At 42.6% G+C, this 26,123-nt stretch overlaps 1 protein-coding gene across 1 annotated transcript in view; it reads right to left on the bottom strand.

Moving 5' to 3' along the window:
• Window positions 1-21,460, bottom strand: part of LPCAT3 (lysophosphatidylcholine acyltransferase 3) — a gene marked incomplete at its 5' end in the record, with an annotated part of 34,223 nt that extends 12,763 nt beyond the window's left edge. The window contains one exon of the mRNA XM_084255721.1: window positions 21,310-21,460. Within this exon, the coding sequence (XP_084111847.1) occupies window positions 21,310-21,460 (151 nt within the window). The remainder of the gene's footprint in view (window positions 1-21,309) is intronic.
• Window positions 21,461-26,123: the final 4,663 nt, after the last annotated feature.

Raw genomic sequence — 26,123 nt, 5'->3', positions numbered from 1 at the left:
GGCTTTTCATGTAAGTGAAATCCTATGTTACCTTTTCTGTTTAGTTTCTTTTACTTAGCAAGTGTTTTCTTTCTTTCTTTTTTTTTTTTTTGCTTAGAAGAGGTAGGGTGTAGGCCAGAGATGCGGGGGGTGAGAAGATTCACCAGAGACAGGATGGGGAGCAGAACAGGCAGATCTACTGAAATACACTGCTGAGGGGAGCAGCAGGTGAGTCAGGAGAGGTCTGCTACACCATGTGGGTCAGCTCTTGGCCAGGGATCGAACTCGGGCTGTCTCAGTGATAGCACTGAGACTTAACCCCTAGGCCACTGGGGAGGCCCCTTAGCAAGTGTTTTCAAGGTTGTTTATGTTATAGCCTGTATCAGTACTTCATTCTTTTTTATGGCTAATTTTCCTTTGAATGGATATACTACATTTTACTTATCTGTTCATCAACTGATGGACATTTGGGTTGTGTCCACCTTTTGGGTATTATGAATAAGGGTATGAATGAATATTCAGGTACAAGTTTTTGTGTGAACTAATGCTTTTAGCCCTAAAGTATATACCAGGAGTGGATCTCTGGTTCTTTCATCCTCTAATTCAGCACTTCTCAATCAATGGTACAGAACAGTATTTAAAAATTTCCCATCTGCTGTGAACCCATACTTTGGTAAAATACAGTCTTGGTGTGGATGACCGAACACTGTCAAATTGCTACAAAAGATCCTAAATGTTTGCTCTCACTTTTCTGTTATTACTTTGACTGCCTGGCACAGGATAGGCAACTGGGATTTGAAAAACTAGTACTCACCTGTCTGTCTTAATCTCTTTCGATGAAGGCTTTTTTTGGCTCCTAATATGGCTGACCTTTAGGATTCAGTGCTGGCCCTCTACTATTCCAACTATTCTGCCTCTTTGGAAACTCCATTAACTCTCATGTAATTTAATATGATCTTTATGCCAAAGACAAATCCTTATCTTTAATCTTAACTTCTCAAGTTTCAGCTCCACATTTTCTACTTCCTGGCCAGATGCTCTTAGCTTGCTATCTTATACTTCTCAAACTCTGTATAAATGAAACATGATTTCCCCTCCTAAATCAGCCTTCTCTTGGCTTTTGTTTCTTAGTGATGTTACCATTCTCCAGTTCACATAGTCACATGTAACCCTTGAGGTTGTCTTTGCTTCTCTATCCTGGGTTCCTAGTATCTAGTCATCAAGTCTGGTTGATTCCTCCTTCCCAGAGTCTCTCACCCCTCAACCCTCCTACCCCCCACCCCCACACTGGCCTTTAAGGCCTCAGGTACTTCACCCTTCAACTCCTGTAATGGCCTCTAACTGATTTCAGCCTGCAGCCTCATACTCTGGTAATCCTATGCCAGAGTTATCTTCCTTCAATTCCCAGTCAGAAACCAATGACTCCCAACTTATAACTTAACAGTGGACCAATTCCTAAGCCTAAGTAAGAATCAAGGTCAACATTCAAAACTACATTTCTAGTTAAAGTTTCCATTTCTCTATTTCAGTTAAAATGGATCTGCTTGGTTTTGTCCTAACATGTCTTTGTGCCTTTTGTCTCTAGAATGTACCTCATGCCAACCCCTGTGTGTGGAATACCTTCTGCAACCACACCTTTACCAAGTGAAATCCTACTCATCCTTCAAAACCCAGTTCAAGTGTCTCTTTCTCTAAGGCTAACTCAGACCATAGTGAACTCATGGCCCTTAGTATTATGGATTCACGCCTTAAATGCATTGTGCTTAGGACTAAGGATTCTCATTTGGCAAATCATTATGCTGTTCCTTTCATTTTTGCTTTGTATTAAAATCCTCACATGTTCACAATCTCTTTTCCTAAAGGCCTCAATGTTTTCAGATCGCCCATAGCATACTATCCTGTATACTTTACTTTTGACCAATTGACCCACAGTTATTGACACTTAATAGCTGTTTGATCTTGAGATCAGTTTCCTCATCTGTAAAATGGGGATATTACCAGCATCTACCTCACTGAGTTGTTGAAAGCACTAGTGGTGATAATGCATATAGCAAGCACAGTGCCTAAAACATTGCAAGTGGTTATAAAATTACATAAGGACAAATTCACATAAAGTTAGAGGGAGATAATGCAGGCCTTAGCTGAGGAATTCTGGGGCAAGTGGATATCAGATCTTCTGAATCTAATCTTCAGCCCTTGTGACAACTGAATGACTCAGGGATTTCCTTCCATCTGCACTTCAAAAGGCAATCCATAGCATATTTATTTTATAAGGGCACCGATCACAGCTTGCCAAGAGCACTTTTTCTAAAATGATGCAAAGTCCTATTAAATTAAGGCACTGGATGGTTACAAGAATGAGGACTTCAGAATTAAGATAGATCTCAGTTTGAATCCTGATTCTGCCAGTTAACTAGCTGTCACCGCTGACTGGTCAATTGGTCCTCAGTTTCATCAGTAAAAGGAATATCTAACTCAGGGTTTATATATTAAGACTAGTATATATGCGGCCCTCCCAGGTGGCGCAGCGGTTGAGCACTGGGTTGCAAAGCTGCCTGCATCCTCTGCAGCGCCGGTTCGATCCCCGGCTGTTCCCCAGCCACTGGAGGAGGGTCCCACATGGCGCGCAGACCTCTCCTGCTGCCCGCTGCTCCTCTCAGCAGTGTACTTCAGTCCTTCTGCCTGCTCTGCTCCCCGCTCTGGTTCTGGTGAATTCTCTCACCCTCCTGTGCTTCTGACTGTACCCAGTGCTTGTATGTATAAATAAATAAATAAATCTTAAAAAATAAAATAAAATAAGAAAATAAAATTGAATAGTTTCTATAAAAAGACTAGTATATATACTAGATGCTCAGTCAAAACAATACTGCTTTACTTCTGGTTGAACAGCGAAGTACCTAGTGTACTCATCCAGTCACTGGCTTTAATTAAATACCCTGTTTACCGATGTTTTGCAAATTTTCATCTTTAACCTAGACCTCTCCCCTGGACTCCACACTTGTACAGCCTCCTTGACAGCTGGAGTATACGTGCATGCCTGAACAGATGACTCCAACTGAACAGGTCCCAGCTGGAACTGTGGACGAACCTCCCTCACGCCACCTGCCACTCCCCTAGCCTTTCCCATCTCCGCAGCTGGCCCTTCCATTCATCAGGACTACCACCTAGTGATCATTCTTCCCCTCCACCTCAACCAAATCAGCCAGCAAGACTGTCTGTCTACCTTCAAAACAAACCTAGAATCTGACCACTCCATCCTCTGGCCCAAGTCAGCACCATCTCTGTAGACCTCCCAACTGAAGTCCTGCTCTCAGCTCTTCTGCCCTGCAGTCTAGCTGTATGGCAGCATCCAGAGGGATTCTATTCTAACAGAAGTCAGAGCAGCTCATTCCTCTGAGTAAAACCCTCAGAAGGCTACCACTCTCACCCACCAAAAGCTGAAGCCTGACCAGAAGCTGCAAGATTTTTTCACCTTTGCTGCCTCCCCCTTTCTTTGACTCATCACCTCCTCTCAGTCTCCACCGTTCTGCTCCAGCCACAAAGCTCACCCTTCCTGGAAGTCAGGTGGGCCCAGACTGTGAGTCTTCACTTTAAGGAGTTTTTTGCCTGGAGAGCTTTTTCTACAGATAAGTTCAAGTCCCTTCTGCACTGTAGCATAAGGACACTAAAATGTTACCCTATCAGTGAGACCTTCCCAGACCATCTTATCTAAACTTGCACAGCCCCCCTCCACCCTACCAGTCACCAACCTATACTTCCTAGTCTTTATTCCTGCTTTATTTTTCTATATTCCTCCTCAACACCTACTATTCTTTCACACACTATATATTTCACTTATTTATCAGTCTTTGAAAGAAGGGATTTTGGTCTGTTTTCTTCCTGTTGTCCTCCAGTGTCTAGTATACAGTTCCTGATATATAAAAGGTTGCAAAGATAAATGCTGAATGGATGAAAGAATGAGTGAATGAATACACTGGGGCTCCATGCAGTCAATAATACATTAAGCATCCATTATGTGGCCAGTCAGCACTGCACTAGGTAAAAGGAGGGAGAAGGTAGACTGGTAAGCGCTGTTTTATAGAGAAACATCAAGCCATTCTGTTTTTTAGGCCATAAGTCAAATAAACTAAGCGCCGGGATTAGAAACTGTGGTAGAGGCTGGAGGAGACAAAACTCAGTAATGATCCTAGGCAGGGTAGGAGAATTTGAACAGAGCAGAGATAAGGAAAGGGCATTCCAAGGCATCGAGAGTAACTAGTAAAGATTCAAAGCCAGGAAAGAACACAGGCTGTTCCCTTCAAGGGACAGGGCTAACCACCAGGGGTGTAAAATAAATAGCATAGCAAAAATGGAGCAGGTTGGGAAACTACGCAGAGTCTGAAACGGATATAATACAGGAAAAAAAAATCAATAGAATTGACTGGATGTGAAGGATGAAGGAGAAGGACAAATTAAACTGTTACAATGGTCTTCAAACTTTTTGGCTGGAACACCCCCTTCAAAGAATTTGGAAAAATTTCCTATGGCCTCTCACATTTTTTTTTTTAAAGATTTATTTATTTATGCATATAAGAACTGGGGTACAGGCCAGAGGTGTGTGTGTGGGGGGCAGGGGTGAGAGGATTCACCAGAGACAGAGTGGGGAACAGAACAGGCGGATTGACCGAAATACACTGCTGAGGGGAGCAGCAGGTGAGTCAGGAGAGGTCTGCTGCACCATGTGGGTAGCTCCCTGGCCAGGGATTGAACTCGTGCTTCAGTGGCTGCGGGCAGCTTCATAGGTTGCGTCCCAACCCCTTGCACCACCAGGGAGGCCCCTGGCCGCTCACATTTTTAAGTTGCCATCTAGCATTTCTAAATTTAAGCAGTGGCAAATGATGTGTGTTTTTAAAAATGTATATGGAAAATGGGCTTTGGTACACATGGGAAAAGGGCCATGTAATCCAAACAGCAAACTGAAGGGTTTAAACAGATTTACTTTCTGTTAATGGAGGTTTTGTTTCATATTTTAAGTCAAATAAACATGTTACTACTTCTCCCTCATGACAGTCATCTTAGAGCTGAATGCCACTTTTGAGATGGGGGAAGGCTGAGGGTGGCTGAGTCTGTTGCAGAACATGATGCAGATCCTCTTTGCTTCCCTTGCCTGGTGGCCTGTGGCTTTTACAACTCCGGGCAACCCCCATGGCTTCTGTCCTACCGTTAGGGGGAAATGATGTCCTAAGATAATCCCATACAGGCTTTGTGGACCCCACCCCCACTCCAGACTAAAGCCATCAAGACTCTGGGAAAGACAAATCCCATCACCACCAAGGGAGGGTAGCTGGGACCTGAGGGTGGAGTTGGGCAGCCAGGTTGGATATAAAAAACCAAACACGTGGGCCTTGGGCTCTCTCTCTGGCTCGCGATCGCTCGCCTCCCGGCTTCATGGCTCCTGGCTGGCGGCCAGCTCTCAGAGCGCCATTTTGGGATTCCTGATCGGCGGATCGGGTAGGACTCATTTAAAACTTTGTCTCCCATTTTCCTTCCTGAGCTGTACATTTCCTCATTTGCCCTTCCCTTGTAAATAAACCTTTTATTAACCTTTCACGTGTGCCTGCAGTAGAGCATGGATAAGTCCTTTTAAGCGCGCGGGTGAGGACCCACAGTCAGGCACCCCGTTTTGTATCGGGGTTGCTCTACAACACTACCTTTAAGGCGGGTGTGCAGCAACTTTAAGGGAAACGAGAACCATTAGAGCAGACATATCAAAGTCTCCCGCATATCAGTTTCAGAAGAATATCTATGGAAGCTGAAGCTCTGGAAGTTGATTCCCTGGAAGCGATCGATACCCATGTAGCCCCTGGAAAGTCTGTGTACCCCTAGGGCGCACATAGCCCAATGGGAAGACCACTGACCTCAAGGTTCCATGTCCAGGTGGTTAGAAAGAAGGCGGTGCCACTGACAGACACAAAGACTGGAGGAGAGAGCTGGCTCGTGGTGGTGGTGCTGCTGGTGATAAGTGGAGGCAGGAAAAAGGGGAAGCTCTCACAGGGACAGACCACAAAAGAAGGGCAGGCCAAGGGCTGAGTCTTGGAAAACGCCTGTATTTAAGGGAGTGTAAGCACAAGCACTGAGATAAAACAGGAAAACAAGGAGGTCAGTCAGGACAGTACACATGTGAGAAAGGATGAGGTGAGTTTCAGTAAGACAGGAGTTTCACTGCGCTAAATGTTAAGTGTCTAAAGGCGGGGGAGGAACGGGAAGACACGGCTGAATTTCACAATGAAGTCATTATAACTCTTCACCCGCCGTAGCGCGCTGGACATGGAGACCAGGACAGGGGCCAGCGAAGAAGGTGGAGCACGGGAAAGAGGAAACGCAGGCTGGACGTGGGACTCGAAGACTATTCATTCAAGAGGTTTGGCAGTCAACGGCTAATGGTCCTTGAGTGAAGTGCAACATTTCTGAGAGAGTTTCTGTCCATGCATGTTTTCTACAAGAGAAGTGGCAGAGAGGAAAAGGACAGCAGCTGTGCATATTAAAAGGATTTGCTTCAGAAAGGAGAGGAACTCCTCCCTGAGAAGAGAGCGCAAGGCGGGGAGATGGAAACAGGAAAGGCGGATGAGGCAGTTTGAAACCTTCAGTGGTGCTGGGGAAGCAGAGCGGGAACATATTGCCCACCCCCTGGAGCTCCCCAACAGAGGGGATTCTCTTCTCCCCAAAGTCACTCTGACAGAAGTGGGCAAGGGAGGGATAGTCTTTGCTAGAAGTAGGTGTTATACAGGAACATGGTGGTCAGAGCTGACTTCTGATGTTCAATCGACCTCTCTGCCAACTTCCGTGCAGCACTGTTTAAATATGAGCTGTTCACACGGGGGCCACTGAAGGAAGCTGCAAAGCAAATGGGGCACATCCGCTGGACTCATTTCGCAGAGAAGTTTCAAGCAGTTTAACTGGTACCTTAATTATATGAAACAAGATCACTTTACAAAATGGAATGCAAAGTTGCCCTTTATTTGAAAAATACAACGTGAGACTTCACCATTTTTGTCTTTTGACAGCTGCTTTATGCTCAGTACCCCTGACCTGAAGAGTAAGCATTTATTTAGCCATCAAGCCTGGCCCTCCTTCAAGCATGCCTCCTTCCCTTGGTCCCGATCCTCTAAATGCTCCCAGACCAGTATTTGGGAACTTCCTTTTCGTGATCTCTCTTGCTAACTTCTTTACTCTTCATTTCAATAATGATATCATAGACACCAGAAACTCCCATTTAAGAAGCACTCGCTATATGCCAGGCATAGAATTAAGCACTTTACATACCTCATCCTACTTTATCCTTACAGCAACTAGATGAGGTAACTAAAAGACAATAAAATAAAATTCAATTTATGAATAAGCAAATAAATCAAAGTAGTTATCTAACCTGTCCGGGCGGATTAGCTAGTAATGAGTAAAGCTGGAATTTAACCCACAAGTCTCACCTCCACGTCCATGACCACGTGGCTGCTCAGCCCATTAGCAACTCCACCCTCAAGTGCAGGGCCAGCTTTACCCTCCAGCCCTCCCTGTCACCCTTGTCCCTTGGCTGCTGCTTTTTTTTTTTAAACGTTTGCTGTCACTCTCCTCGAATTGTGGCCCAACTTCTTATCTATCCATTTCTCTCATAACCGCCAGCACTGTGGTAGCCAGTCCCCACGGCCACCAGCAGGCCACCCTCCTGAACCCACCTTCACCCCTTGTGAGAAGATGCTCAGCGGGGTTTCTCAAAGTGACATGACTGAAACTCACTTCAAGCTCAATATTTATGCTGACATTTGGAGGTAAAGGAATGGGGGGGGTAGGGACTCTCACAAAATGGCTGTCACTGCTCTTAGGGGGTGTTTCCTGACAAGATGAAGAACAAGATTAGGGTGACTTTTGAAATTTCTAGTTAAGAGAGATGGTTGGCAAAGCCTTAGTTTCATCCTTAATCTGGATGCTGTAATTATTTCTAGACTATGGAATGTTATAGAGAATGGGCATTTGGCTTAGGGCAATATTGTAAGGTCACATTCAGGATCAAATGTGTCTGCCCTTTTAATTAACTTGTAGTTAAATTTTCCCAACCACAGATCAGAAAGTGAAATAGGAAGATGGCTTTTGAAGATGGCTTATTTGTAGTTTTATCAAGTATTTTCACATGGTAATTTTATCACTATTCTCTCTACTTTGAAGATTGGCAATCACTTTCATTTTCCTATTTCTTTTACTAAAGTGGAAATGCTTTGTGTTAAAATATACAGAGAGCAGGTGAATAGTCAGGAAGATGAGTTAAGCCCGGCTTGACATTTTCTCTTTAAGTGATAGGTAACTTATCAGGCCCTTAATGGTGGAACTGATCACGCTCATCAGCTTGAAGAGCACTTGTAAATTATGGCTATGTGGGTGAGGACGGATGTCACCTTTGAGTTTATTCAAAGCTGGTCTTTCAGGTGAGTTTACCAGATTAAGTTTTGTTGAGAGTAAAGTCAGATGCCAACAAGTGCCCCACCCCAGCAATCCTGAGTCCCGGGGACTAAGTCACCTGCTGCAGGTGACCGCAGTCATTCATAGGATCCACAGATTCTTAGAGCTGAAGAAACCTTAGAAATCACTGACATCAAGCCCTTTATTAGACAGATATGACGTGAAGGCGCACGGGGATAACTGGCATGCCCAAGGGTAACAGTTCAGGTTGGAATTCACATCACTTGATTTCCACTCTCCGAGTCTTACCACATGCCTTGGCACTTGGCAGTGACCTGCAAGTGAATCACGAATAACTAGTTCTGTGCCTTTGAAAGCGATGGTTGTATTCGGATTTTTCAATAACCCGTTTATGAACACAGACACACCCATGTTTATATTTGCTTAACTTACGAGCTAAACACATTTGAAAACCTCACTTTAATGCCAAATTTAGGTGTTCACTGTACTATCTTTGCTCACCTAATTTTTGGGGACTCCCTCTCCCTATCCTCAGAAGGTGCCATAGAACAGAGCAGTTCATTGCTGGAAGTTACCTCCAGCAATCAAACATTTTCACAACTGTGGTATAGGAGTCAGGGAGACTAAGCTAAATAACACAAAATGGCTTAGTTATATGTTCCCATGGTCTTAGACTGAGATTAAAGGACACAAGAGACATTTTGTGAACTAGGGGATGGTTGTTGCTTGTGAGAAAGAGAGAAAGAGGGTTGTTATGAAGATTAAGAACTATTAGTGTTTAGGTCACTTAAGCAACCTAAACCTGAGTCACTGCCGCAAAGTCCTAAGGAAAGGAATTCTTTAATTGCTCTGCATCAGCCTAGGGCTCTCGGTGAGCAAGGCCTTCTCAAGCTTTGTGCTCTGATACAACCACCACAGAGGCCGACTAGAACCTACTTCAAAAACCTGGGCTACAACAGAACTTTTACTTTGATGCTCCCTTCCCCCTTTTTTGTCATGCCACAGGAATAAAGACACTTGTAGGTTCTCACTAGCTTCTTAGCCCAGGAAAAAGTTAGTCATCCATCAGTGGAGGCCCTCAGGAGAACTTCAAGTCTCACAGGAAGGCCAGAGAGGGGTGAGGGATACCCTTGTGCTTGAGCGTCTGGAGTATAGTGTTTTTCTATGCTACTACAGTTTGTTCAAATTTTGTTACTTTTGATTTTTTTCCTAAATATTTTTCTTTTTGTATAGAAGAACTGGGGTGTAGGCCAGAGGTGTGGGGCATGGAGAGTGAGAGGATTCACCCAGTGACAGAGTGGGGAGCAGAAAAGGCAGATGTACCGAAATACACTGCTGAGCAATGTGCAAGACAGGAGAGGTCTGATGTGCCATGTGGGTTAGTTCCCTGGCTGGGGATCGAGCTCAGATCTTAGTGGTGATAGCGCTGAGACTCAACCCCTAGGCCACCAGGGAGGCCTTTCTAAAAATTTTTCTACAAAAATTTATAGACTAAAAGAATGTTAAAGCTCAGACTGTTGACTGAGCTGCTTTAATTTAATGAATAGGAAAAGGGTAACAGATGTTCATACTGACTCTGAGGTGCTTGAAGACAGACATGTCTCTCCTAGCAAAGACAGAATTATACCCCTGTTGCCCATATTCAGTGCATTTTATCACACTTTAATTCTTTGTAAATTAGCAAACCCCATGATGGCAACTTCTATCCCTGACAATCTGATCAACTACAATATCCCCCTTGGGCAACTATTTATTTTCTTTCTACCTTGATTTCTTCATCTGTGAAATAGGGATAATGCCAGATATCTCGCAGGCTATTGTGCTAACTTGAAAGATAAAATATTTGCAAAGCATTACACAAGTACTTGCTTGAGGCCACTTTGAAAATATTTGGACATGTATGGACAAATACTTTATCTATACCTAACTTCTTACATGGACAAATACTTTATGTATCTATATCTAACTTCTTAAAATATGAGTATTTAATGGTTTGAAGACATAAGATTCAGGCTCAAGTCTTGAATCCAGGGCTGAGAAATTCTGGCCTTTGCCTACCTCAATCTGACTTAACAAAATTCCCAACTTCCTCAGTTGCACTCTGAGGAAGAAGCTGATTTGCCACAGGCTAATAAAAGCTTCAGTATCACGGTCCTTTATCTACATTGGCCCCCAATTTTGAGACCCAAGGAGGTGCAGTAGGGGAGCTAACAGGTTCTCATGATCTTGTACATTTTGTAAAACTTATATACAGAAGGCCCCCAAGGTGATATAAACCTCAGGTTCCACAAATCCTGGATTATTAAAATAAACAAAACCAACTACCACAAAACTTGGCAAATGACTAAAAATGCTGCTGCCACTCCCAGAATTCCTCAGGTGCTGGGCTTCATCCAAGGGCCTCCAAACAACAGGCACATTCCTCCAATAAGATCCAGTGCGGGGGGGTTAGGGAGTTTGGGTATGAGGCTGAGAGGGCTGACAGGATTCTAACAGGGATTACCAATGGGAATTGGGATGTTAGGGTTAGTATTTCAAATTTGGAAGAGAAGAGGCTGTGACACTGTCAGTCTGAGCTGAGCTTTGGGACACAATGTCACCCTAGTTCACTATGTGGAGTAGGTAAGCATAAGGTAGCATGGAAACCATTTATCCTGTATGTTAACATTTTAACAGTGGTTGAAATGTGAGGTACACCAAAAAACAACACGAGGCAAATGACAGAAATGCAGCAAGAATTAAGGCAGACAGGGAAGGGAGAGGGGTGACACAGGTGAGAAGTATCCTGTATTTTATATGCTAAAGTTATGTGTTCAGACCAGGGGCAGCCAGGAGTGGAAAGGAATCACCTAGTATGGATGTGTACTGCCTGGGAAACAGGCCCATTAGAGGCATAATGGGGGAGCAGGCCTGACTAGGCCCCCAGGTTCCTCTCCTCACTGGTTTGTCAACTCCCTATCCAAATTTCCTGCGTGTTCTTTTATGGTTTCCTACTCTTCTTTCCCTTTACAGACTTGAAGTGCTTTATCCCCCATTTAAAAATGCTTTTTGGGAATAGATGACTGGATCAAGAAGATGTGGTACATATATACCATGGAATATTACTCAGCATTCAAAAAAGATAAACACATGCAATTTGCAGCAACATGGATGGCGCTGGAAGGGATCATGCTCAGCGAAATAAGCCAAAAAGAAAAAGAAAAATACCGGATGGTCTCACTCATAGCAGGAATCTAGAAAACTTAGATAAGGGATCAGGAAAATGAATAACTATAAGAAAGTGAAAATCAAAATCAACAAAAAACTATGAACCAGAGACACTTTGTGGGGGGTGGGGGCCGGGGGGGGAGGGATTGGGGTCAGAATGGGGCATGTGCAGTTGTATGGGGGAATATAAAAATAAAATTTATTATTTAAAAAAAAATGCTTTTTGGGTTTTACATTTTGTGGTACTCTCTCAAAAATGTCCAAGTAGTGTGTGGCGACTTGGGGTTTTCCCCCTTTTTATTTCTGGCCCTCGTTTCCCGTGGAGGACAGGTTCTTCACTCCTATAGTGACTTGACCTGGACTAGGGTTGCCCGAAGGTTGCCCTGTCACATCCCCAGGTGATTAATTGGCAGTTTTTTCCCCCAATCCTTCCAAATACTTGTCATAATTTCTTCCATACTCAGAGTTCCCAGATCTAATCTCTGTAAATATAATCAAGGTAGGTGAGGCTACTTTTTCTCAGCAGGTATTTTTTCAGCAAATGAAACAATAAACCCTTTCTTGCTCAGCTAAGATTCTAACAGGAAAAAAGATAACAGTGGGCCTCCCTGGTGGTGCAAGGGGTTCTGAGACTTCATAGTCTCAGAACTATGAAGCTATCCCCAGCCAATGAAGCATGAGTTGGATCTCCAGCCACACATGGTGCAGCAGATCTCTCCTGTCTTGCCTGCTGCTCCCCTCAACAGTGTATTTCAGTAACTCTGCCTGTTGTGCTCCCCATTCTGTCTCTGGTGAATCCTCTCACCACCCCTGCCCCTGCACTACTGGCTTATACCCCATCTCTTGTATGCATAAATAAAATAAATCTTACAAAAAAAAAAAAGGTAATAGCATCACACCCCTTAATTGTCCTCATGGGTCTGAATAGGTGTAATTGTTGGGTTCTCTCACTCTGTGCTCTCTACCTCTGTGATCACACATAATCCTTTCTTAATCTTTTTTAAAGTGTACAATTCACAAAAGTTTAGTATATTCACAATGTTGTACAACCATCCCCACTAGCTAATGACAGAACATTTCCATTACTCCAACACAAACCCCATACCTCTTAGCAGTCACTTTCGATTCAAACCTCTTCTCATCCCTTGGCAACTGATAATCTTTCTGTTTTTATGGATTTGCTCATTCTAGGTGCTTCAAATAAGTGGAATCATACGACATGTGGCCAAGTGAGTCTGGTTTCTTTCACTCAGCACAATATTTTGATTTTTTTTTGCAGTATTTTGTTCCTTTTTCATGACCAAATAATATTCCATTGTATGAATCTAACATTTTGTTGGCTCATCAGTTGATGGAACTGATGTAAAACTACAAGCAATTTTGTATGCGTTTTTGTGCGAATATATGCTTTCCATTCTTTTGAGTATATACCTAGGAGTGGAATTGCTGGAACATACCGTAACTGAGAAACTACAAACTTTTTCCTTAGTGGCTGCACCATTTTACACCCCACATTCTCACTAACACCTGTTTATTTTACCACTTTTAATTATAGTCATCCAATGTGTGTGAAGGTAGTATGTCATTGTGATTTTGATTTGTATTTCTTGAATGACTATGATGTTAAGCTTCATCACATGTGCTTTCTGGCCATTTGTATGTCTTCTATAGACAAGTGTCTATTCATAGCCTTTGCCCACTTTTGAATTGGATTGTTTTTATAATTAAGTTTTAAGAATTCTGGATATCTAGACATCAGACCCTTTATCAAATACATGATTAACAAATATCTTCTCATTCTGTGGGTTATCTTTTTACTTTCTTGATAGTATCCACTGATGCACACAGGTTCTTAATTTTGATGAAGTTCAGCATTAAAGATCTGGAGAGAATTTTCAAAAAGACTTAAAAATTACATACTTTGGAATGCAATAAAAATATATATACCTTTAAAATATAAAATAAGAGAGTAACACCTGAAGAAATTTGGAGCTTTTGATAAGATGGTGATCTGGGTGACCATAAAAAATTATTGGGTTTTTAGTGTAAATAGTATAAATACACTATGTAGGAGTTCCTGAGTTTTGTTTTTGTTTCTTATTCAGAAAAGCCAATGAAGAATTAATAAGCAGAGTCAGATTACCTTTTAGCTGAAGAGTGAGGGCTTCTAGTGGCCCTATGGTTCAATATTTTTAGTCAGGGCTCCCTACCTTTGTATTTAAATGTAATCCATCTCTTCCACTTGTCTGAGGTAAATGTCATAGGAGCCTAAAAGGCATTATTCCAGCTGGCCTCTGCTTGCTGGCTTGCAAAGAGAAGTTTTATATTTATGGACAGTCATCCAGAGTGGTGTCCAAGTCCATCTGAGTTTAGAAATGCTATCACACCAGAAATTGGAAACCTCGAGAGCTCTCAGCCATTTACCTCTTTGACACAGATATACTTATAATAGCATGTACGAATATACAGCGGGGAGAATTTTAACCTTCTGGGATCTCATAGTGTCTTCAGGTTTGCGTACATTGCAAATCACTACTTTTTAAATAGTGAATTCTTAATTGCTTACAAAATATCTATCTCACAATTTATTTTATGTAGCAGATATGACCATGTCCATGCTTCTTGTTCTTGAGAAAATGCCATAGCAACAAGAAATACTTGGTACCCAAAAGCATCTTTAATTCCTTTTTATTTTTAATTTAAGCTAGTTTATGGTTCAAGTGGGGCTTTTAAATAGTCTACTTGATCACTTAATGGTTTGGGTCTTATCTTTGTTCTCATCTTCTATTCACTTTATGACAAACTAGCCCTGCAGTTACAATGCTATGACATTCCTATTAGTGGTCTTCATTGCAAACAATTATTAGTATATATGTTTCTTAGAATCCTTTAAGGGATACTGAGCTTCATAATCCCATTTATTTTAAAAGTCACTGCTTGAATAGGAATGAGCTTAGATTTAAAAATCAGTCCATTTTAAACAAAAGGACATTCTTACCCAGAAATTACCTATCCTTTCTTTTAATGTCTTATTCTCCCCTCTTTCCCCCCACTTTTTCATTTTGAAAATAGGGAGAAATCAAGGTACAACATCCTCTGGGTTACACAAATTATAGAAAGGAAGCTATTATTGCTCCACCAAGAGAATTTCAAGTGAGCCCTAGCTCTCCCAGCCCTTGACTTCAGTTGGGAAAATAGCAAAACACACATCCACATACCCTACTTAAAAACTCTAAGCTTAAAAAGGATAGTTTGCTTAGAACAGCTTTCTCTGGCAGCTTGTACCCAGGACACTTAATTTTTGTTAAAGCTACAAATCACAATTCATTAACTGTGTTAAGAAATGTGAGCAGATCCATGAAGGAAATGTTGCATTGTTCAAGGTGGCCGATGAAAGACAGAAGAGGAACTATGGAACTATTAATCCTATAATTTATGAAAGAAATTCCTCTATATTTAACCGCATCAAAAGTGCGAAGCAGATGGTGTAGGTAATGATGATAGTTATGATAATATACACAATAATGATATGGTGATAGTACTCTTAAAATGACACTAATCCCGAGATTTAGTAATAGTAAGATCTGAAGAATAACAAGAAATGCTGGTAAATGGGGACATCTAGGACATAAAGAAGCTGAGAGAAAAGAATGAAAAAAGAAACAAAAAGAAAACCAAAAATATGAGAGATTTTTGTCACTGCCAAAATCATAGATTATAATAACATTTCAAAAAGTTTCAGGTATTATATGGTTACCAAGTGTTACAAAACAGATATGGGTCTTCCCTGCTATCCCAAAGTCAACATTTCTATTTGGGATGATTTGGTAGGTTATTGGGTCTAGGAAACTATTACCTATTAATGTATATGGAAAAAATTCAGGGCATTCCAGATCCAAAATATAACATACTGAATCATCCCACACAAGGACAGTCTACTTTTGCATAGTGAGGGAAACCTGTAACTGAAGAACTAAGTTAAGTCTGCAATCCTCAAACTTCAGCGTGATCAGCATAACCTGGTGGGCCTGTTAAAACTCACGTCGGGGCTCAATGCACAGTGTTTCTCATTCTGTAGGTATGGGGTAAACCTGAGAATTTGCATTTCCAACACATTCCCAGAGATATTAATGCTGCTGGTCCTAAGACTTCACTTTGAATCTCCTTAGAACAGAAGAAGATGTATATTTGTTGAGAGAGAAGGTGGTGGTGGGTGTGGTGTAGTAATAAACACTGAAAGGGGAGATTTTATACTTGTAAAACACAAACAATGCTGTAAACCAACATTACCCCAATAAAACAGACAGATTTAATATCAGACGGCGTGGACTGAATTTTTTTGTTAATAAACTTGTGCACATAATTTCATGGTCCCAAAGGTTTCTTGCTTCAGCAAAGAAATTGTTCTATTTGACATTAAAGTTAATTTAAAACATGAAGTTTTGTACAAAGTAAGACACTGGGGTATTGGATAAAAAGTAGTTGGAAAAATACTGTTAAAGAAATCTAAAACAGGAAGCTTTAGATTATGATGAAACTTGTGGCACTGAATTAAAAGTCTAAAAATACAGACCATTGAATTTTGGAATTAGAAGAGATCTTGAAAGTCATTTAGGACAATCCTCTTATAGTAGTAGAAATTTTGGATCCCGCTTGGTCAGAAGTCCCGTTTTTGAGTTAATACCGTTTAATTTCCATCCAACTTGGCTTTGGTCTCTTTATATTGTAATTTCAATGCCACTGAAGAAAGCTTCTTGCACTGAATAAATGGACAGAGTTCTGAAGAGCTGATGCTGACTTTCATCCAAACGGAACTAACTGCAGGGTCTTCTTTGATTTTAAAGGTTGCTAACCTCAGTGCCGCTCATTCTGAATCTCTGAAGAGAGAAGCCTTATCCTCAAGTGCAATTTTTGATCAAACTAACAACCAAGTCACAATCATGGCCAAGATGAGAGGAGACACTCATACTAAGCAGGCTGGCCATCTGTTCCCTTTGGCCAGCTCCAGCTTTGCAACTGAGAGGTGTCTCATATGCTGATTACATCTTGGCTTGGCCATGTAGAACGAAAAGAAAAAAGGATACCAAGGGCATTTATCCTTTCCACTCAGGCAACACTTCTCCCAATCCTGATGTGGTAAAGAGCAAGGACTCCAGAGTTGGGCAGTAACGGGTGTAAGCTCAGGCAAGTTACTTAACTTTTGTAGCCCTATCTTTGTTTCCTATCTGCATAAGGGAGATGCTAAGAGCACTGTAATTATCTAATGCATAACTGGCAGCTTTAGGTGAGGATATTGCCTGTTGAACGCTTAGGACAACTTTTGGTATGCAGCAGATCCTTAACAAATGTCAGTTATTAGCATTATCAATAAGGGTAGCAATACTCAACCAACATGAAGTGGATTCTCTTCCCTCTGAAGAAGTGTTTCCATGGCACTTTATCCCCTCTTAAAACTATCTTTCACCCAGCTTCTCTCCTGAGCTCAAGACAAGGCTTCCCAGCTCTCAAGGCACATGAAAGCACCCTGGGAACTTAAAGAAAAACCAGAGCCAGACCATGACCTGGTGCTGAACAGTATGTGACTCTCCTCTTGACCTCTCTGCTTTTGTTTTTTTTAATAAAATTTTTTTAAAGATATATTTATTTATTTATACAAGCACTGGGTACAGTCAGAAGCGTGGGAGGGTGAGAGAATTCACCAGAGCCAGAGCGGGGAGCAGAGCAGGCAGAAGGACCTAAGTACACTGTTGAGGGGAGCAGCGGGCGGCAGGAGAGGTCTGCGCGCCATGCGGGACCCTCCTCCAGTGGCCGGGGAGCAGCCGGGGATTGAACCTGCGCTGCAGAGGCTGCGGGCAGCTTCGCAACCCAGCGCTCAACCGCTGCGCCACTGGGGAGGCCCGACCTCTCTACTTTTGTGGAAGAAACCATCGCCTTTCTAGTGACCCAGGTGGAAGGACTGAATCTCTTATTTTTAATTACTTCTTCATCCTCCATTTCATCAGTTGCCAAGGCATTCACTCACACATGCTCTTATTTACCAAATATTCAGTGAGCCTTTTCCCAGGTACTGTGTTGAATTTGGGTTACACTGTGGTGAACAAAAACGACACGTTTCTGCCCTTATCTACAAAGAAGTCATTACAAACCAGGATCTATATTGTGAAGGAAATTTTGGTCAGCATGAGAGTACAACAGGGGCAATCACTTAAAATGAAAGTCAGGAGAGAACACTCAGGTGAAGGACAAATTGAAGTGAGACCTGAAAGCTGAACAGGAGTCTTTCAGGTGTGGAACAAGTGATGCACATTGAAGGCCGCGGGATCAGCTGGTAGGAAAGCTCCCAGGTAGGAAAGGGCTTAATGCCTTTTCTGAGGAACTGGAAGAAGTGACTAAAAGGTTGTGAACTTGCTGGAGATGAGCTGGAGCAGCAGGCGGGTGCTTATCAGCCATGCATGGAAGCCCCCGAAAAGGTTCTGAGCAGGAAAGGCACAGGATCAGACCCCTCTGTCTTTTTTGGAGAATGGACTAGAGGGGCAAGAACAGAATTAGAGACCAGTCAGGAAGACTACTCGGGAGCTTCTGGAGACAGAAGATCAGTGGCTGTGGGGATGGAGAAAGATGGTGTATCTGAGACACAAGAGGTAATGTTGATAGCATGTGGTGACTGGGATGTGGGGAGAGGGTGAAACAGAGGTGACAAGGCTGATCCTTGGCATGAGCAGTGGGGCAGACTGAAAGAGCTTATACAATGTACCTTTTGAAAGACTCTATATTCCTAAAATATTTACATGAGATCTCTGCTTTTCCCTCTTAGTACAACCAACTTGCCTCCAAGTCATTAAAACTATTTAGCTAGTTAGTTTCTTCTCATTGGTCTCCCTACCTCTCGTCTATGCTCACCTCAAATAACCCTACACTGTATTATCTTCCCCATACAGCTGCAGTCACATTATTCCCCGTGGAAAACCTCAATGACTCCCTAAACACCTACTTAATTAAATACACACTCCTTACCTTGCTTTCAAGGCTCCACAGCTTTCTCTCCTACCACTTTTCTACTTATGTCCTGGTAGTCAAATTGGGGCTACTTCCTGTTTCTCCAACGTGTCACCAGAATCCTACCTCAGTGCCTTTGCTGATGCTATTCCTCCTGTTTCACCAGTTCAGTCTGCTGAAACCTTATTCACCTAACCAAAGTTCATTAAAAGTCCTATCTTTAAATCTCACAAGACTTCATTATTCTCTTAGGGCACTTAGATTTCTCTGCCTTTTATTGTGGTTGTTAGAGAACTTATCTCATGCCCATTCCCTACCCCCTCATCAACCATAATGCTTCTCAGCACACCGGCCTATTACTCATATCTCACTATCACCCTGGTGCTGGTAGGGTCAAGCACAGTGCTTCATGTACAGTAGGTACATTTTCTTGACTTTATTTGGTATAATTCATGTTATTAATTATGCTAAGGAGTGATGAGACCCAGGTGGTTGAAGGGGAGATGTTTTCCACCAGCACCAGGACCCAGCAAAATTCACCTCTGGCCAAACTCTGTGCAACCATATTCAAAACACACACACACACCCCTTTTAATAGTCTCCTGGTTGCTCAAAGTACTCCAATGCAGTTCTCATAAGCTTATTCTTTCCTTGAAATATTGAATATTAAAAATTATAGCCTCTGATTCTAGATTTTTCAGACTACTTGATAAAACCATTAATGAGTCATGAAATCATTTCAGTGGGTAATAAACAATACTAAAAAATTAAATAGAAAAATTAAATAGAAAATAGACTGTAGTAAGAATGAGTAATGTTTCCTAAATTTTTATTTTGAATGTATTTATATACGTGTGTGTACTGGATCATGACGTAAAATGTATTTCTTACCATGGATCCCAGTTAAAAATTTGAAAGCTATTTCTTTCACACTCTGTGGCCCACCCCAAGATCAGCACACAGAACTCAAGGAAAGTAAAAGGTTAAGAAAACGAGCCTGACTATTAAAAGTTACTACTCCCACTGTAATATGCGAATGTCTGCTATATCTAATGCTTCTCTCAGGATTATCTGCATTTAGGTGCTTTTAACTCAAATTAATTTCAAATCAACCATGAGTCTCCTATTTAATGAATATAAACATACTTAATTGTCAGTTACAATCCCAACAAATAATTGGTTCAGAAAGGGGGAGGAAGGAGTAGGAAGTTCAAAGCTGGTGTCGTGCAAAGAACCCTAACTGGGATGTTGATAAATTTGGGTTAGATCTGGGTGAGAGAGGAAGCCACGTAACCTAAAATTTTACAATTCTACATGGGCAGGAAAAGGTGACCTTTATTTGGAAGACAGGAAAATCATCTTGGTTCGATACATAATAGGCAAATAACAATGCTATTAGCCCAGGTTGTTTAAATATGAATTAATGCTTCTCCCATTATCTAGATCCGGTTAACACCCTTCAGAGCTATTATATGTCCAAGTCTCCACTGAGTTCTGGATAAAATCCAGACTGCTCTCTGGCATTTCAGGCTTCTCACCTCTGCCTAACTTTATCTCAACTTCTTCTGGTTCAGATCTCTAGCCCTCTGCCCTTGCCCCAGTCCTGTTTGTTTAATTCTTCCCCACCCCAACTCTCCTAGTTAAAGTCCCATAACCTTCACAAAACCTTCCAACTACTCAAATATTTATGTATCAGACCTTGACCTTTGAATTCCTATAGCAATCCTATGAGATAGGCATTACTGTACAGTTTCACAGATAAGCAAATGGAGGCCCAGAGGGGTTAAATTGCTTTTCCCTGCAAGGGTCCTACAATTTGTAAGTGGCAGCAGGGGTGGGTCTAATTTGTTTGCTTCTCAAGTCCACGCTTTTTTTTTTTTCCTCATTGGGTCATGCTGCTTCCAGATATTAAAAAACCATGGAGTCAGGATGCAGTAAAAATGCCTATAAAGCAGTTATAATACAGCTTATTATGACATAAATTCAGATCACCACTTCCTCTGAAGCATATGAATAATAAGTGCTTGGGGTAGCAAGGATAGTTTTTAAGGAGGTTGTCAGTCCTGTTGTCTAACCCTAGCATTTAAATATAATCCAGGGGAAATGACAGGTGGGTGGTTAAAGTGTGTGTGTGTGTGTGTGTGTGTGTGTGTTGGGGGGGGGTTAGAATATGGTATAAGAAGAGAATTTAGAAACGGGACAGAAAAGCGATGAAGGTGTAATGTAAGCAGGTGATATAGAGGCTCAGAATATGGAAACATGAGCTAAAGGGCGCTGATTTCTAAGTTAGGGGGCCTTATCTATGCCTAACGATAAGTGCGAGCCTGAGAGGGGCTGATGTCAGTAACCCATTACACATGGACAGAGAGTAGAACCAAAGGGAGGGACAAATAAGGACAGGTCGTGGGGACACTGGGTAGACCATGGCATAATGAGGGGGTGATGGCGCCAAGTGAGGGTAGAGCAAGGGTCGAAGAGAGAGGCGAAGAGGTTCAGAGGGCACAACGCCCCCTGACCTCAGCCACGACTTGTCTCCCTCTCAATAGCTGGCTGGTGTCCTTAGGGTTCACATCCGCACCCCACAAAGCCCTCCGGCGTGGCTCAGGGAAGGGAGGGAGGTCGAGTCCCCACTCCCCGGGGACTCCGCGAGGGGGCGGAGGAAGGCAGGAGGGTCCTTACCGAGGAAGATGGAGATGATGAGCCGCAGCGCCTGTTCTGACGCGCCCAGGGACGTCGCCAACTTGTTAAGGCTCAGGTCCTCGAAACCCCACCGCAGCACCCTCGAAAGCTCCGCCACCGTCCCCACGTCCCCCTCAGTTGCGGACGCCATCTTAGCTCCGGGCGCCCCCCAGGGACCCCCCCAGCTCCGCGCGCCCCGAATGTGGGCACAACACTGTAGCTTCACCCCCAATTCCGGCCCGGAGCCCGCCCACGGCGTGCGCATTGGCTGCAGACCCGCCCAGAGGCGCCAGGCTCGCTGGTTATTGGTCAGTCCGCCCAGGGGGCGGGGCCTAACGCCGCAAGGTAGGTAGGGGGCGGGTCTAAAGGTTTGTAAGGAGAAAGTGACTCCCGCCGAGAACCCTCGCGGGGCGGGGCGGGGGCGGGGCTTAGAATCGGGAACTAGAGTTGCGATTGGCTAGGTCTGAAGCCGGCGGCGCGGTGATTGTACGGCGCTGTTCCAACTGCTGAGGGGCGGAGTCGGGGAGGGCAGGAGTCCGGCCGGCTGGTGCGCCGCCTTCCCATTGGCTGAGACCCGAGCAGGCGAGAGTCGGGGCGGTGGGGAGGGCGTCACCCGACCGCGAGGTTACTCTCGGTCGCCGGCGCGCTGGGGTTACTGGGGCATGTAACGGAGAGGCGGGAATCCTGCTGCAACCTCTCGAGCGCCTCCTAACCGTACCTCCAGGGCGGTTCTTAAACCGTTACACACGCCGTCTTCACCCCAAGGATCTCAGGAGAGCCCAGCGCCCCAGATCACGACTTGATTGTTCTTTTCATTTCATGCATCTCCTGTCCAGAGAATTTGCTGTGTTAAAATGTTACTGTCCCATGACAGGCGATGCAATTAGGACACGAGGATTTCATACCTACTCATTTCATACCTGCTCATTTTATTAAATATTGAATAAGTTTTGCCACTAGGTAATAAAGGCTCATGGTGACAGTTCAAACACTACAGGAACATACAGCAGAACATGAAAGTCCTTTATTTTTCCAAGCTGCCTCTCTGTCCTCCTACAGGTAACCGCTTTTGAGTTACACGAACACAACTGTGTTGAACACTAACATGTGCCAGGAACTGTACTGGCCTCTAGGGAAGAGAATGATGAGCCTAAAGCCTTGGAATGAGGATGATGCTGTCACGTAATAGCATTAATGCATGTGTCACTGCAAGTGAGGTAAGTGCAAGCGAGGTAAGGAAAGAAACAAGGTTCTCTGAGAGTAGAACACTGAATTTCTTGCAATGATTGGAATTGCACTGTAAAGTGCAATTCAGCTTGTACTTTTATAGCACTTTACAGTTTAGAAAACACATATCCATATTATTTCACTTAATTTGGCTCTGAAACAGAATATTTACTATTCCGGATCCTTTTACAGACCCAGAGACTTGGAGAATGAATGAAAGAATGAAAGAATTTGCTAAGTTCTTTTCCAGTATGTGGCAGATGAAATTCAAACCTAAGCCTGATAACTTTTATCTACCTTTCCCCTTTTTTGGGGGCAAAAATTTATAAAATATGAAATATAAATATTCAGGAAAGAATAATATAACTTCCTCTAGGTTAAGAAACAAACTAGATATGGGCCTCCCCGGTGGTGCAGTGGGTTGAGCGCAGCGCGGTGAGGCTGTCTGCAGCCTCTGCAGCGCGTGTTCGATTCCCAGCCGTGCCCGCTGCTCCCCTCAGCAGTGTATTTTGGTTGTCTGCCTGTTCTGCTCCCCGCTATGTCTCCGGTGAATCCTCTCACCCTCCTGCACCTCTGGCCTGTACCCCAGCTCCTGTATAAAAATAAATAAATAAATCTTTAAAAAAAAAGGTTTAAGAAAAAGAAACAAACAAGATATACATAGTTGAAAAGCCTGGTACATCCCTCCCTGAGGGCATTTTCCTCCTGCCTTTACAGAGATCACCACTTTGCTGAGTCTGGTATTTATCTTTCCCGTGCCTATTTTTATACTTCACATACTGTGTATACCAGAAACAAGATAGAGAATAGTTTTGCATGCTTTTAAACTTTATATTGATGTTACAGTAAACATATCATTAGGCAACATGTTTTTATCCTGACTATCTTTACTGCTATTTATTGATTCATTTATTTTAATTGTGATGAATATTGCATTGTATGACTATGCCACAATTTGTTTTTCATGGTCATCTTGAGAAATACTTAGGTTATTTTCTATCACTTTTTGTGTTGATTTATTACAAATGTTCCTGCAGTGGATATAGTCTATTTTAAATAACAGTGAGAGTTTCTCTAGGATTGTGACACCAAAATTCTTAGAATAATTAACACATTGTTATCCAATACACACACAATATTGTACACGATTCAACAAATGCATATACTACACACGTACGCACACACTATACAATGCCACATTATGTGTATATTCTCTGATCATGTCTATTCTGTTTTAATTCATTGTAGAAACTACTCATCAGGATCCACTAATTGATTTCACTACTTACTAGGAGCTCATGATCCTCAATTTAGAAAATACTCCTCTATGGTTTGTAATGTGGAGAGCAAAGAAAATTCCCCCATGTCCCTCTGGATTCTTCTCTGGCTACTTAGACAATCAAATCAACATCAGGGAGATTAGCAGGAGGAAAAAAATCTAATTTAATTAGGTATGTATGTTGAATCTACATAGATGTGGCTTCCGAACCCAATGGGCAAAATGCGTGTATATAACCTGAGCTAAGGAATGGGAGATGCTCTGTTAACTAGATACTGACCCTGCCATTTAGATAGGTTTCTCCAGCAGAAAGGTTGTTTTTGGTAAAAATCCTAATTTGGGGTAACACCTCCAATTTCTATCAATCTGGGTAGTTAAAAGAGTGTTAAAAATTTATTATGAACCCTCAAGTAATCTCAGTTTGAAATAATCCACATACCTATAATGACACTTATTGGAGAGACCTAGCTGAGCATCCTGGGATACCTAGTCTTCAGTAAACAGGAGGGAAATTAAGGGTTGTAGGGTGTGCATAGTGTTGGGGAGAGATGGATATCCCCTCTTCTCCTCCTGGTTCGTAAGGTAGTCAAATTAGCATCACAGATTGACAAGAGGAAAAAAAATCCAAAAAGTTTAGTAATAACATGTATCCCTGCTGTATTCACAGGAGACACTTAATAAAACAGTAACTCTCCAAAATGGTTAAGTCATATCCTTAAATAACTTCAGGAAGATGAAGGATGTTGGGGAAGGGATAAGAAGTGGAAGGTAAGTTCTGGGAGTTTCTAGGAAAGGCACACTAAACAAGGCTTTGAGTGTGATTCAGAATTCAGTTGCTGCCTTCTCCAGTGCATAGAGTTAAAGAGATTTGCCCTGCCAGTCTTCCCAAAGAAGGAGATACCCTTACAAATAGAGATTTTCATTTATACATGGAAATGCTTGCAAAAGGGCAACCTCCACTCAGCTTTCAGAGACCCTCTTTATGAAAATAATCTTTGATATGGTATTTTCCTGCCTAAGAAGAATATTTTGGGGTCGCAAATTTTGTTCCATATAATACCTTCACTTTTACTATATTTTGCCTAATGAAGTGTTTGGCTAGATGTTATTTAAAATTCCTGACATCTCCAACTTGCAGACTAAGTGAAACATATCTGTTAAAGCATCTAGTTAAAGCATCTAGACCCTATTAAAAAATGTAGACAGTCATTTTCTGTTATACTGGAGCAAGAAAATTAAGTGAGTTTAGTAAAGAAGCAGGAGTGAGGATTCGAACCAGGGAAGCTGTCCAGATTATACTCTGATAACTGTTTTCCAATAAATAAAAGTTTGAATTTACTTAATATATGTGGACCAGTAAGTCATTAAGAATATGGATATGTGGATGCTAGCTTCAGGACAGAGGAAGGCAAATGCTGGAGTTTTATCACTTCCTGGATTCCTAAAGACAACACTGGAGGAGCAAAGGCTAGGTATCCTTAGTTAAAATCTTATTTTTCTGGCTCCTTGGTCATCAGTGTGAGTTGAAAGACTGGTTTTTGCCTTCAGGAAGCAGACTCCTGCATAGGCTACAGGCTGGAACCTGCTCTGTCTAAGTCTATGCAGATGGCTTTGCTCACTTGCCTGCTAAACTGAGGTGGGGGTGAGAGGGGTGGGGGGTCTCTCAGAAAGTGTTACCATATGTTCAGCCATGGTTGTCCCTTCTTGCACCTCTGAGAGAAGGGTGAGGATGGGACAGAAGCGTGGGTCCTTGTTGACACAACAGGTACTGTTTTCCTTTCCCCTCAGGTATTTGGTTGGCCACATTCCCTTCATTCTTCCATGGGTCAATGTACTACCTTTTTCTCTAGGAATATTATGGCAATTTCTCAGAGAAACCAGGCAACACTCAGAGAGGGGAGAGAAGGGGATTTTGTTGTCACACCAGCGGGCTCGGTGGGATAGCTCCTAGCAGGAATGGTAAGGCTTTATAGTTTTTATGCAGAAGCCTGCTATGCTTGAGCTACAGCTGGTAGTGTGGGATATGTGGGAGTTTATCAGGAACTTTTCATATTGTCTGAGTAGGGGTTCATGGTAACCTCGACCGTTATTGTGGGCAAGTTGTTCAGCAGCTCTTAGCAACTTCCCTTTTCAAGAATGCTAGTGATAAATGGGAGAAGAGAAGATTAAGATGATATGGCTTCTTGTTAGTGAGCAGAATAAGGGGCAACTCAGGGACCCCTAAACTTTGCAGTCTCTACATAGGTTCTGTCATCTGCCACATAAAGACAAAACATGGTGTGTAAGAGTATGGAAAAGGGTTTCCATG

The sequence above is a fragment of the Talpa europaea genome (genome assembly GCF_964194135.1).
Source record: "Talpa europaea genome assembly, chromosome: 15".
Classification (NCBI taxonomy): domain Eukaryota; kingdom Metazoa; phylum Chordata; class Mammalia; order Eulipotyphla; family Talpidae; genus Talpa; species Talpa europaea.
The sequence above is the reverse complement of the archived record's forward strand: the minus strand, read 5'-3'. Positions and strand labels throughout refer to the sequence as shown.